This window comes from Centruroides sculpturatus, unplaced genomic scaffold, assembly GCF_000671375.1.
Source record: "Centruroides sculpturatus isolate CEXI.00-Female unplaced genomic scaffold, Cexi_2.0 scaffold589, whole genome shotgun sequence".
NCBI lineage: Eukaryota > Metazoa > Arthropoda > Arachnida > Scorpiones > Buthidae > Centruroides > Centruroides sculpturatus.
In genome coordinates, this window is record NW_019384972.1 from 122,523 (window position 1) to 135,925 (window position 13,403).

Here is a 13,403-nt window from a genome sequence, read left to right on the forward strand (position 1 = left end):
CAACCCTTGCACAAACTAATTATATGATATACAGAAATTTGGTCATTACACAGCCTACATTGTTTATTCCTGATATCCAAATAATTCCCTTCAACTATAATATAAAAACTGTTTAGTCTGATCTGCATATAAAATCTTTTCATTCCAAATGGTATTTTATAATGAATATAATTATTTGCTGGAGGGAAATTTAAATTAACTATGTACCATGGGTGAAATTTTGACTCCTGTAAATTTTTCATCTCACGATCAATTGAATTATTATACATATTCTCCACCAATAAAGAAATTCTGTAATTCCAGTCCATTTCTGTACTGTTAAATAGTAAATGAGACAAACCATAACTTTCCAATTTGATCCTAAGTTTGTTATACCAATTGTTTTGATAATTCTTTTTGTTCTCTGCCAAGTTCTTTAAAACTTTTAGTATTGTATTAACCTGTATGTTCTCACTAGTTAACAGTCTCTTAAGAAATTTCATGGTCCTAATTACCAAGTAGGATTCTAATAACAATCTGTTAGTATCATGGCAAATCGCATATCCCGGCACTGCTTTATCTAATCCGTAAATTTTTCTTATAAATAGCAATTGAATTTTTTCAAAGTAGGATAACCAGTCCAGACCCCATAATGGGAGAGCATAGCAAATAGAGTTGAAAACCAACGCTGAAAAGAGTCGAAACTGCATTTGAATAGAACTGATTTTCATTTTTACTAATAAACTAATTAAATTATTAATTATTCTATATGCTTTGGTCTTCATCCGCTGAACATGTTTTCCAAAAGACAACGTTGAGGTAATAAGAACCCCCAAATATAATATTTCCTCAGTTGCTTTCAACTTTTCGTTCAACAAATAAAAGTCATGATCTTGCCTTGCCAGCTTACCTACCAAATAATGGAATATTAGTATATCGACAAAATCACCAAATTCAGAAAAAGTCATTAAGATGTTTATATTTTTAACTAGCAGATGAGCCCGGCATTGCTCGGGAAAATGATTTGGATAATTTGGTAAATATTGTATGTTTGAAAATTAAGTTATTACTATCAAATACAAAAATCCCATATAAAATAGCACAGTAAAAGCTGTTCTTCAGGTTAAGCCTTAATGCTCTCCCTCTCCCCCGTGGGGGAATTTCGAAAAATCCCTTCTTAGTGTGTATTCTCATGGTGTACCCTAACTGTATACCAAATTTCACCTCTTTAGGTTCAGCGGTTTGCTCTGGGCAATGATGAATCAGTCAGTCTGTCAGAACATGTAATTTCATATATATAGATTAATAATAATAACACTCACAATAATTTAGGAATTTATAAAAATTCTAAATTTCATAAAATTATTTAATCCTAACATTAGTTTAAATATTAAAAAAAGGGGGTTTAGATTTTTTTGAATATCAGATAGAGTAGAAATCATTAAGACAAGACATCTTGATTGAATAAATTTATGTATTCTTTGAGTATCAGAAGTGATCTCATCTTCAGAATCCAAATAGAGAATGCACAGATAAGGTATATAATCACATTTAAACTGAATAAAAAACAAATTATAAATTTAATTTTTTACAGCTTTTGTTCAAATAAAATCAAAAAAATGATATTCTTAATAGCTACTTGTGTATTTTCTAATTAGTTTGGATTCTAAATGTGGAGATATTTAATAAAATACATCGATATAGTCCTTGAATAAACTTTGAATTAAATATTGTTCAATTAAAAAACACTTTCATATTAATTAAAATATTTATAATAATGTAATAAAATTAAATGAAATGAAAATGAATAACATTACTTTGAGAGTAAAAAATTCATCAGTTCCTTCTTTTCTAGCTAAACACTGAACAATACTTCTGACTGGAGAGCTACCAAGTCTTGCACCTATTAAATTTTAAATGNACTGTATAAACAATTTTTAAAATTCATTATTTACTTTTCAAAAGTAATCTGAGATTGTTTTTGGTTGCAATGTTTACTGGAAAAGTGAACAAAATTAATTAGATTAGCAAGAGTGCAATGTATTTCTAAAATTTTATAACTTAATTCCTGTATTGATATATATTTACTTACTTTATGAAGGGCACAGACAATTCTAACAACATCGTGAAATATTAACATTGCTTCTCTTTCGGGTAATTTCTTTTCTTTAATCACGTAATGCTGCATGTTTACCATATCGGCCGTGCGCGTACCGAAATCGTGAGCGCAGAGACAATCTAGTACCAAACACAGTCGCTTCTTTTTCCTTCCCGTGTAAACAAGTTCGGCTGTAGATAATTCTTTCTCTTCCCAAGCTTCATCCTATAAAATACATAATTGATTGAAAATTTATTATAATAATACTTTAAATTCATAACAAGTTTAAACCAAAACAGTTTTGTAAATTAAATTTAATCATTTTAACAGTACTGAAATAATTTAAATTTTAACATAAATAACACTATTTCAAAATATAAACAATTTATTTATTTAAAACTTCATTATCTAATTATATTTAAATGGTTTGTAGTTTAAAATGAAAAATTTGTTGTTGACTGTCTTTCTACTCCAATATAATGTATTTTCTATGGAGTCAAAAATTAAATTTAAAAATTTTACCTTCCAATAACTTATTTTACTTTTTTAATGCAAACAAAAAAAATCAAGTTAACATGCTTCAATAATTAAATGTTATTAAAAAAACTTTTTTAAATTATAAAACAACAGGAAATCTCATTATCAATCTTATTTTTTACAATTTAAAAATTAACTTAGGTAAAAATAGATAACTGTATACAATATTTGTCTACTGAAATTATATAACAAGTTTAGTATCAATAGAAATTATTTACTTTTGGATTTATCAAATAAAATAGCAGTGTTTATTCAAATCAGATTAAACCAATTAGAGTATTGAAGGAAAATTATACAGAAAATCTTGCTCCTTAATGCTTAATATATTTAAAATTAAAATACTACTTTATTACAGTTGATTGATATAAAAATCGCAAACTTTTTCGGGTCTTTAGACATATCTTTGAGGAACAGTCTGTTAAATAGTATTCAATACTTGCATATTTTTAAGTTAAATGTAAATATTTTGTCACATACACAAAAAATTTACTATTGCTAAAATAGAACAAAAAAAAGAATTTAAAACATTCTCCACGCAAGTTGCATTGTCTAAGAGTAAAATGCGATTACTGTTTATTTGTTTTCACATAATTATACTGGAATTGGAAATTACATATTTGTCATGTTTAATGATTATTTTAAAAAAATAAACAGTAAATATCGTATTTACTCGCATATAAGACGAGATTTTTATTCATTTTTCACTGCTTCAAAAACCTAGGTCGTCCTATACACGCGAGCGAAGGATTCTTTGAATTTTTGCAATAATTTTTATGAACAGCGTATTCGTAGTTTTTACCGGATGCTCACCCTCTGGTATTTATCTGGGTTGTTTGAATCGATCTTGCATATTGTCAGGAGTAAAGATGAATAGTAGTAGGAAAAGTAAAGCTTTTCAATTGAATTCCAAATTTAAATTCCAAAATCAGATGGAAGCCCAATATAAGTTTTAATCCATTCCCATGTAAAAACAGATGATTATTCAGAAATCAGAATTTGGAGAAACCCATAAGTGTAATCGACGAAGAGTGATTCGACTGTTAAGAACTGGCAAAAAAGATACCCGATTGTCCAGCTTCACGTGAACAAATTATGTGGTCGATTTTACAAGATTTTTCTTTAAAGTTTAAAATGCCAGTAATTTTTGTGGGACATTGTGTGCATTTACGTGCAGTTGATATTTTATTTGTGATTAAACAAAATAAAATTAGAAATGTATTAAATCTAATATTCTTTATTTTGGTCTTTAAAGTTACACCTTGTCCTACATGCGAGATTGTCTTATATACAAGTAAATACAGTAGATACACATCTATAATTATTAAATAATAATTACTACTATATCATCCAAAAATAGACCTTATTCTGTGAACTGCATCTCACAAACAATGAGAAATTCTAAACAGCATTCAAACAAAATTTTAAACATTTTTGTTTGATTCATATTCTATTCCTAACTTGTTCATTCTTGGTAAATTTATTTGTTATAATAAAAACGTGTGAACTATTTATTTTATATTTGTTTTGCTCATACTGTAATCTTAACACAAGACAATTTTCAAATTTAACATTAAAACATATTTTAATAGTGTTTAAAATTGTTTTAATAACTTAATGTTCAAAATAATTGAAAGAATTAATTTTATTACATTTCACATAACTGAATTGAGCCAACTTTTTTATTGAGGTCTTGGGTTTTTAAGAAAACAGAATAATAAAGTAGAGCATCGATTATCCGACCCTCGATCAACCGTCACATCGGTTAACCGAATGCGTTCTAGTCGGCAAATTCAAATGTCTGCTAGTGATGTGGCACTACAATATTTGGCTATATCTTGGCTACTTTAATACTATTTTTACGTGTTTTAGCTGGCAATACTGGCTCGAATTAAAAGGGAGCCAGTATTTAAACAAGGCTTAATTTTCTAATTTTTAACAATACAATAGTGACGATTATTATTTTAAAAAATTTTTGTTAGGGTTTTAACATTGATGAAAATTCAACGCAAAGTAGGTTAATAGTGATATACTAATTACATGGGATATACTAATATACTATACTAATAATGTATTTTTCCATTTATCCGACCAACCCCAGTCCCCAATTGGGTCGGATAATCAATGCTCTATTGTAGTTTCATTCTGTTACACAAATAATTTAAATAAATGATTTTTTTTTAATCAAATTATAATGTTCTTAGAAAAAAATATATCTGTTACTTTTGGATTTTGCATTTTATTGTGTTCACCTCTGTTTAAAATCATGTAAGAAGAGTGGATAATTAGAATTATAATATCGATCCTTTTTTGCTAGCCCATTTAAGGGTCATTGACTTTTGGACAAGTCACTATTTCATTATTGATTAATTTTGCATCAAAAAAGTGATTTGATAAGTCACTTTTTCTATGCAAAATTAGTTAATTGTACATTTTCAGTTGAAAAATAAAAGTTTTGGGATATCAAGCAATAGCACTTTCTGCCATTTTTGATTTTTAACAGTAAAATCATTTGTGAAAATTAATTCTTATTGTTTATTTTCAGTGTAATCTATGGCTTTAATGTTTTATGCATTATAACAATTTTTTTTACAATGAATGCGTGTGACACATCCAACATTCCTACCTTAATAACAATTTTATAATTTTTCTTTTTAGTTTTCTAAGAATAGAACTTATTTTAATTGTGGAATCTTATTATTTGACTGTTTTCATACATTTTTGGGAAGGCATTACATCTGAAAGACAATGCCTCTATATATGTAATTTTTTTACCTACTACTATAAGTTTTCCACATTATTTGTTTATTAAACCATTTCCTGCCCTCTGTTTAAATATCTTGATTCGTAAGAAGGAATGGAATTTTACCATCTCGGAATTTTTCTATAATTATTCAAAGTTAGGGGTATTTGGCTCGATATATCTCGATATTAATTCTTCTTACATAGACATATTCAGCTATATGTAGCAAATTTTAAAAACTCATATATAGTTAAATGCCTATTTAATTAATTCAACAACTTTAATAATAATAAAATACCTTGAATAATCCATGATGATGAACAACACCATCTTGATCGTGAAGCAACGATAATAAAGAATATTCCGTATGGAGTAACATTTTACCCTGACGATCATCTTGCGTTTCCTCTGATGGATTTTGCAATGTCAAAATCTATAAGAAAAAGTTATTACTACTTTAGAAATTATACAATATATTAAGCCAATTAAGTCTGTAACAGCATTGAAAGAGTATAATATTAATTTAAAATATAATAAATTCAACAATATTTAATTTTTACAAAAATTTCAATTTAATAAAAATAATTTGAAAATGAACTTTAAAAATAATATAAAAAATGTAAGTCATTCTAAAAAGCAAATGTAATAAAACCTGATATAATTTCAATAAAATTAGATGAATAATTTTTCAGTGATAGGAATTAATACTTTCATTCTGATGCATTAATCGTATAATACTTCCAACATTTTCTCTATCCCATCAATAAAGTTAGTATTTTTGAAAGAAAAATTATGAATAGGGACTAAAATATGATACATTTTTTAGCATTTTAGAAACATCCTTAAACAGGAATCTACAAATAAACATTTCATTTTCTGAAGTATATATCATTACATATTGATTACAGAATATATAATGATAAATATTTCAGATTACACGTAATAAATACTTTAAAAACAATACATACTCTTATATTTTCATATAAAATATTCAAGTTTTTATTTTCATAAAAGCTATTTGCATTTTAAATCTATATTTTCATAAAAAGTGAATCTAATCAATTTAGTTATTTACATTTTAAGATACGAAGAGTTGTCATCTAGAACTATATATATATATATACACACACACACACTACTCTTCGTCCACTTTTTTCTCAGTTAAAGAATTATTTATTCTTCAGTAATTAGAAATAATGATTAAACAAATAAAATAAATTTATAGATCTATGTAAAATTCAATTATTTGATTAACTCATTGAATTTTAAATTGATAAACAACTTCATTATAGAGAATTAATATTTTTAGTGCAAACAATTCTATTAGCGATATTTGGAACAAATTCCAGTTACAAGGAGTACATTGGCTTACAAATACTAGTGAATATATAATATATCTTCCGACAATAAATAATTATTATGTAAATTATCTTCTATTCATACATTTAAACAATCAAGTGACATAATATTGGATAGAAGTAACAACAACAATAAAAGTAAATTTATAAATCATTCATTAAGACTCTCAACCATTTTAATATATTTAATAAAGAACTGATATATTCTGGTAATCATAATTGATCCCATCTGAAATATTTTTTGGTAGAATTCTTGCATAGATTTGATGGCTGACAAGGTGGAAATACCAGTCTGTTCTCTAAATTTGGAACAACCCTTGCACAAACTAATTATATGATATACAGAAATTTGGTCATTACACAGCCTACATTGTTTATTCCTGATATCCAAATAATTCCCTTCAACTATAATATAAAAACTGTTTAGTCTGATCTGCATATAAAATCTTTTCATCCCAAATGGTATTTTATAATGAATATAATTATTTGCTGGAGGGAAATTTAAATTAACTATATACCATGGGTGAAATTTTGACTCCTGTAAATTTTTCATCTCACGATCAATTGAATTATTATACATATTCTCCACCAATAAAGAAATTCCGTAATTCCAGTCTGTTTCTGTACTGTTAAATAGTAAATGAGACAAACCATAACTTTCCAATTTGATCCTAAGTTTGTTATACCAATTGTTTTGATAATTCTTTTTGTTCTCTGCCAAGTTCTTTAAAACTTTTAGTATTGTATTAACCTGTATGTTCTCACTAGTTAACAGTCTCTTAAGAAATTTCATGGTCCTAATTACCAAGTAGGATTCTAATAACAATCTGTTAGTATCATGGCAAATCGCATATCCCGGCACTGCTTTATCTAATCCGTAAATTTTTCTTATAAATAGCAATTGAATTTTTTCAAAGTAGGATAACCAGTCCAGACCCCATAATGGGAGAGCATAGCAAATAGAGTTGAAAACCAACGCTGAAAAGAGTCGAAACTGCATTTGAATAGAACTGATTTTCATTTTTACTAATAAACTAATTAAATTATTAATTATTCTATATGCTTTGGTCTTCATCCGCTGAACATGTTTTCCAAAAGACAACGTTGAGGTAATAAGAACCCCCAAATATAATATTTCCTCAGTTGCTTTCAACTTTTCGTTCAACAAATAAAAGTCATGATCTTGCCTCGCCAGCTTACCTACCAAATAATGGAATATTAGTATATCGACAAAATCACCAAATTCAGAAAAAGTCATTAAGATGTTTATATTTTTAACTAGCAGATGAGCCCGGCATTGCTCGGGAAAATGATTTGGATAATTTGGTAAATATTGTATGTTTGAAAATTAAGTTATTACTATCAAATACAAAAATCCCATATAAAATAGCACAGTAAAAGCTGTTCTTCAGGTTAAGCCTTAATGCTCTCCCTCTCCCCCGTGGGGGAATTTCGAAAAATCCCTTCTTAGTGTGTATTCTCATGGTGTACCCTAACTGTATACCAAATTTCACCTCTTTAGGTTCAGCGGTTTGCTCTGGGCAATGATGAATCAGTCAGTCTGTCAGAACATGTAATTTCATATATATAGATTAATAATAATAACACTCACAATAATTTAGGAATTTATAAAAATTCTAAATTTCATAAAATTATTTAATCCTAACATTAGTTTAAATATTAAAAAAAGGGGGTTTAGATTTTTTTGAATATCAGATAGAGTAGAAATCATTAAGACAAGACATCTTGATTGAATAAATTTATGTATTCTTTGAGTATCAGAAGTGATCTCATCTTCAGAATCCAAATAGAGAATGCACAGATAAGGTATATAATCACATTTAAACTGAATAAAAAACAAATTATAAATTTAATTTTTTACAGCTTTTGTTCAAATAAAATCAAAAAAATGATATTCTTAATAGCTACTTGTGTATTTTCTAATTAGTTTGGATTCTAAATGTGGAGATATTTAATAAAATACATCGATATAGTCCTTGAATAAACTTTGAATTAAATATTGTTCAATTAAAAAACACTTTCATATTAATTAAAATATTTATAATAATGTAATAAAATTAAATGAAATGAAAATGAATAACATTACTTTGAGAGTAAAAAATTCATCAGTTCCTTCTTTTCTAGCTAAACACTGAACAATACTTCTGACTGGAGAGCTACCAAGTCTTGCACCTATTAAATTTTAAATGATAATTTTTAATATTTAAATACTTTCATAAGAAAAGAAAACTCTCAAGCAAAAACTGTTTCAAGTGAAAGCTTTTCACAAACTGAATTTATCACATCTTAAATGTAAAATTTTACAAAAAGCAATTGTTCTTTATTGGGCTGCAATTTGAAAAAATTTTAGACCTATAAATTCCCACCGTCATCCGTCCGTCCGTCTTTCCTTAATCTCGAGAACGGAGTTAGATAAACGGAAGACGAGACCAGATATGGAAAATTTAGGGGCAGGAGGCCCCAATTAACTATATACAAACTTCCAATGCAAACCGGAAGTCGTGTTATTTCAATTCAAAAATTTCCCCCAAAAGACGTTAGATAGATGACAGGCACGACTCTAAAATATGACGTACAGGGGCAAGCCACTACTAATTTCAGGTGGAAAGCATATATTTTAAATTAAATATACTATACTAAGATATCATTAAAAATTGCAGCCCGGCATTGTGACAGTGTCACAATAATTTTTGCTCATTTCTAAATATAATACAGAAAATTATCTTTAAAATGATAGTAACCGAATTTAAATTAATTAATCTTTTATTTTTACCTAATAAATATGGTCCAGCAGTCTTTATCACTTTACAATCAACAGGAGTGCCTTCAGAAGGGCAAAAAGTATCTTTTGAAGTCCCTTGATATAAATTTTGCACTTCTTTCATAGTTACAGCTGCATTATATCTATTTTCATAACTTTACTTTTTTCTGAAATAAATTAATTATATTCACATTTAAATTAATATATTATAAAATTTTAATTATCAACTTGTGAAAAGTATATACTATTTCAAGAACTTATAACTCCTACTTTAAATATAGGATATATTAAAATTCTTTAAATACAGTACACTCTCAGTTAATTGGCACGCACAGGGATTGGTAAATGACAGATAAACGTAGTTTCCGTTTGCTCGAAGTTACAATTAAAAACCGGCCTAATTAATACTATTCCCCATACTATACCACACCGTAAACTCTTTATTGACTCCATATTAATATCGAAATACAATAATTAAAATCAAATTAAGACAAACTTAATATAACACAGTTAAACCGAAAAAACAGCTTCATTAACGTAGCGTGCAATTAAAAAGTAACCGGTTAAAGTCCAGATAAGTATACTGTCGTGGCGGCTCATCTCTGAATCCAGCAAACAGTGGGGACGCACGTTCTAACCTAACCTAACCTAACCTATTCTAATAATTTGATTGGTAATAATTATGGTAATTTATTAGAATAGGTTAGGTTAGGAGGTTAGGTTAGAACGTGCGTCCCCACTGTTTCCTTTCTTTTGTTTGCTGGAATCAGAGATGAACCGCCACGACGGTATACGTATCTGGACTTTAACCAAGTAACCTATTATGGATTTATAACGGGAGTAAGCGAATCACAACACAAGATTTGTCGGTGGCACAATCCGTCTATGGAATAATTTTATCGCGACACTTATACCATTTATGCGTAATTATTTTAAATAAAGCAATAAAAATCAAATCTAATCTAATTTTTTTTAATTTTAAGACTAAAGGAGTTACATTTCAAAAACATAAACGAACCGGCCGGGCACGCCCGGCACGGCTCGAGCTCTCGAGGTAGTGCGGAATCGACGGGACCGGGTCGGAAGAGGCGGCAAAAAAACGCCAGTCTCGGCGACTCTAATCGCCGGCGGGCGGTAACCCGGGCAAACCGGAATTAGAGAATTCCACGGGCCGGGTAGACTCGGGACGTTTTCTCCGGAGAGAACACGCCGCGTCCGTTTACTTTAAGGCGACCTCCAAAGGGTTTAAATTCCGTAGGCAATCCAGGGTCCCCGGACACGGTGCCGAATTTAAATTTCTATATTCCGACTATCGTAAGGAGTTTATGAAAGACGGGTTCGGGGCCTTTTTTTGCCCGTAGGATAAAGGGCCACCGACTAAAACGTAAGTTTATCAAGCCAAATATTTACAACAACAAAACCACAAAAACAAAATTGCCAGTTAAGTTATAAGGGAATGGCCGGAGAGGCGGTGGCGGTCGAGGACGTCGAAGAATATTCTTGCCAAATGTCGTACGGATACACGGAACGATGTAGAAGCCTTTATACGCCTCTTCTATTACATTAATTAAACAGTTATACTCACGTTAAGAAAATTTATTCTAAAGCAATATATTGATGTTATTAAACTTTAAATAAGTGCCATTGTTGGACCGCTTACACGACTTAAATATTTAATTAAAAAGTATGTTTGATGCAGTAAATGACGCAAACCTTACATTCTTTTCTCTAAATGTCGAAGCAAATTGCACGCGAAATGCAACACGACATCGTGTCGAACGTCACAAACCATTTCTTAATTTCTAATTTTAAATTCCAACTTCACATTACATTTGATCACGCACGCAGGAAATCAAATTTCAAAGTCCAGTGTTGCCAGCTATTTCAAATTTATTTACGAAATATATTTTTTACTAATATTTTTGATTATTTTATATCGTAAAATTTATAAAATAATATTACATATACAATTAAATCAAAATATTTACCAATCTTTTACGTTCTTTTCGTATATATATCAGAAATTATTTTAATTAATTAATAATATTATCAATAGTTTTCTTGTTGACAATAAAAAATGACGTCTCATTTTTTCCTTTTGTTCGCTGTTTCTTGTTCTTTCTCTTAGGACACTCGGATGCAGTGTCGGGGAAGCCGCCTTATTTCGGTTCATAAACGCCATTTCCTTAAATTACTTTTTTGTTTTCAACTTTTATTTTTGTTTTGCGCTTTATTCTTTATTTTTGGTCTCGTATTTTAGCTTTCGTCGGGTCTGTTTTTTAACGGCGGACGGTAACGGTCGCTAAAGCTATAAAAATCATTCAGTAATATAGACCCAGAGCCACATTTATTTATAACTGCGTAAATGTTTTCTAAATAAATATTAAATTTAAGATTAGGAAGTTCAGCCTTCGATACATTAAACAACAAGTATAAAAACGAAAGATTCAGTTGACTAATGTTGCAAAAGTTACAAAGTGACGATGGTCGTGTGAGAAACGAACCACAAAAAATAAATTAAAAAAAAAAAAAAAAAACATTATAGTGCCAAATTAGATTAACAAAATGTATTGTGGAAAGAAGATTAACACTAACCTGTTAATTAAATAAGTGGAATTATAAAGCAATGAAAGGCAAGGTCTAGCTTATTCGCACTATCAATCAAACAAGTTGACGAGTAGATAGACAGATTTCTTAAATTAAGCAAATTTAAACTCGTATTATAAATGCGAAATACACGTGTAATAAAGACGTACAATGAACAAACCGACGTCTGAAACTGCAGAAATAAATAAAGTACTGTATTCGGCAAGTAGTTTATAAGTAAAGGGCAATGTCCGAGCGGTAACCTCACTAAACGGCCATCTTGGATTTTAACCTCGATTCGTGGCGGACGGCTGTCACGCCGTTTCTACGTAATTACTCCGCGTATTTACTTTATGGTTAAATTTACGAATACGGAAATCGACTGTAATTTCAAACTATCGTATAAACGATAACAGAGAAAATGTAAAATATAAATATTAATCAGTTTTCTTTGTTCGTAATTTATTCCTTTGTCGCTAGCTAACAGAATGTATTGTAATTACAGTACTTTCAAAACTTTTGCTGTAGAGTATAGAACTTACCGAAGTTCTCGATGCTGAGATCGGAGGCAAAGACAGGCGGGCAATATAACAAATTCCAGCAGTGGCGGTATGAAAATTACTCTTTATTTAAAGGTGGAAAATTCTCTGGTGTTCAAAAGAAAGTAATTNCGTGTGAACTATTTATTTTATATTTGTTTTGCTCATACTGTAATCTTAACACAAGACAATTTTCAAATTTAACATTAAAACATATTTTAATAGTGTTTAAAATTGTTTTAATAACTTAATGTTCAAAATAATTGAAAGAATTAATTTTATTACATTTCACATAACTGAATTGAGCCAACTTTTTTATTGAGGTCTTGGGTTTTTAAGAAAACAGAATAATAAAGTAGAGCATCGATTATCCGACCCTCGATCAACCGTCACATCGGTTAACCGAATGCGTTCTAGTCGGCAAATTCAAATGTCTGCTAGTGATGTGGCACTACAATATTTGGCTATATCTTGGCTACTTTAATACTATTTTTACGTGTTTTAGCTGGCAATACTGGCTCGAATTAAAAGGGAGCCAGTATTTAAACAAGGCTTAATTTTCTAATTTTTAACAATACAATAGTGACGATTATTATTTTAAAAAATTTTTGTTAGGGTTTTAACATTGATGAAAATTCAACGCAAAGTAGGTTAATAGTGATATACTAATTACATGGGATATACTAATATACTATACTAATAATGTATTTTTCCATTTATCCGACCAACCCCAGTCCCCAATTGGGTCGGATAATCAATGCTCTATTGTAGTTTCATTCTGTTA

The 13,403-nt window shown here is 29.1% G+C and overlaps 2 protein-coding genes across 5 annotated transcripts in view; both read right to left on the bottom strand.

Annotated features, from left to right (window-relative positions):
- Nucleotides 1-1,885, bottom strand: part of LOC111632624 (serine/threonine-protein kinase 40-like) — a 17,114-nt gene extending 15,229 nt beyond the window's left edge. For both annotated transcript variants that reach the window (XR_002757897.1, XM_023377113.1), the window contains exon 1: nucleotides 1,797-1,885. The gene's annotated coding sequence lies outside the window, so the exon portion shown is untranslated. The remainder of the gene's footprint in view (nucleotides 1-1,796) is intronic.
- Nucleotides 1-12,111, bottom strand: part of LOC111632625 (serine/threonine-protein kinase 40-like) — a 16,170-nt gene extending 4,059 nt beyond the window's left edge. The window contains exons 1-5 of one of the 3 annotated variants that reach the window (XM_023377116.1): nucleotides 12,090-12,111; nucleotides 9,507-9,661; nucleotides 8,820-8,905; nucleotides 5,653-5,787; nucleotides 2,072-2,302 (exon numbers count right to left, since the gene is read on the bottom strand). In XM_023377116.1, the coding sequence (XP_023232884.1) occupies nucleotides 2,072-2,302; nucleotides 5,653-5,787; nucleotides 8,820-8,905; nucleotides 9,507-9,618 (564 nt within the window). In that variant the 5' untranslated portion in view covers nucleotides 9,619-9,661; nucleotides 12,090-12,111. Of the gene's footprint in view, nucleotides 1-2,071; nucleotides 2,303-5,652; nucleotides 5,788-8,819; nucleotides 8,906-9,506; nucleotides 9,662-11,207; nucleotides 11,374-12,089 lie in introns of those variants that run through there. The other 2 variants (XM_023377115.1, XM_023377114.1) reach the window with 2 other exon arrangements.
- Between the last annotated feature and the right edge of the window lie 1,292 nt (nucleotides 12,112-13,403).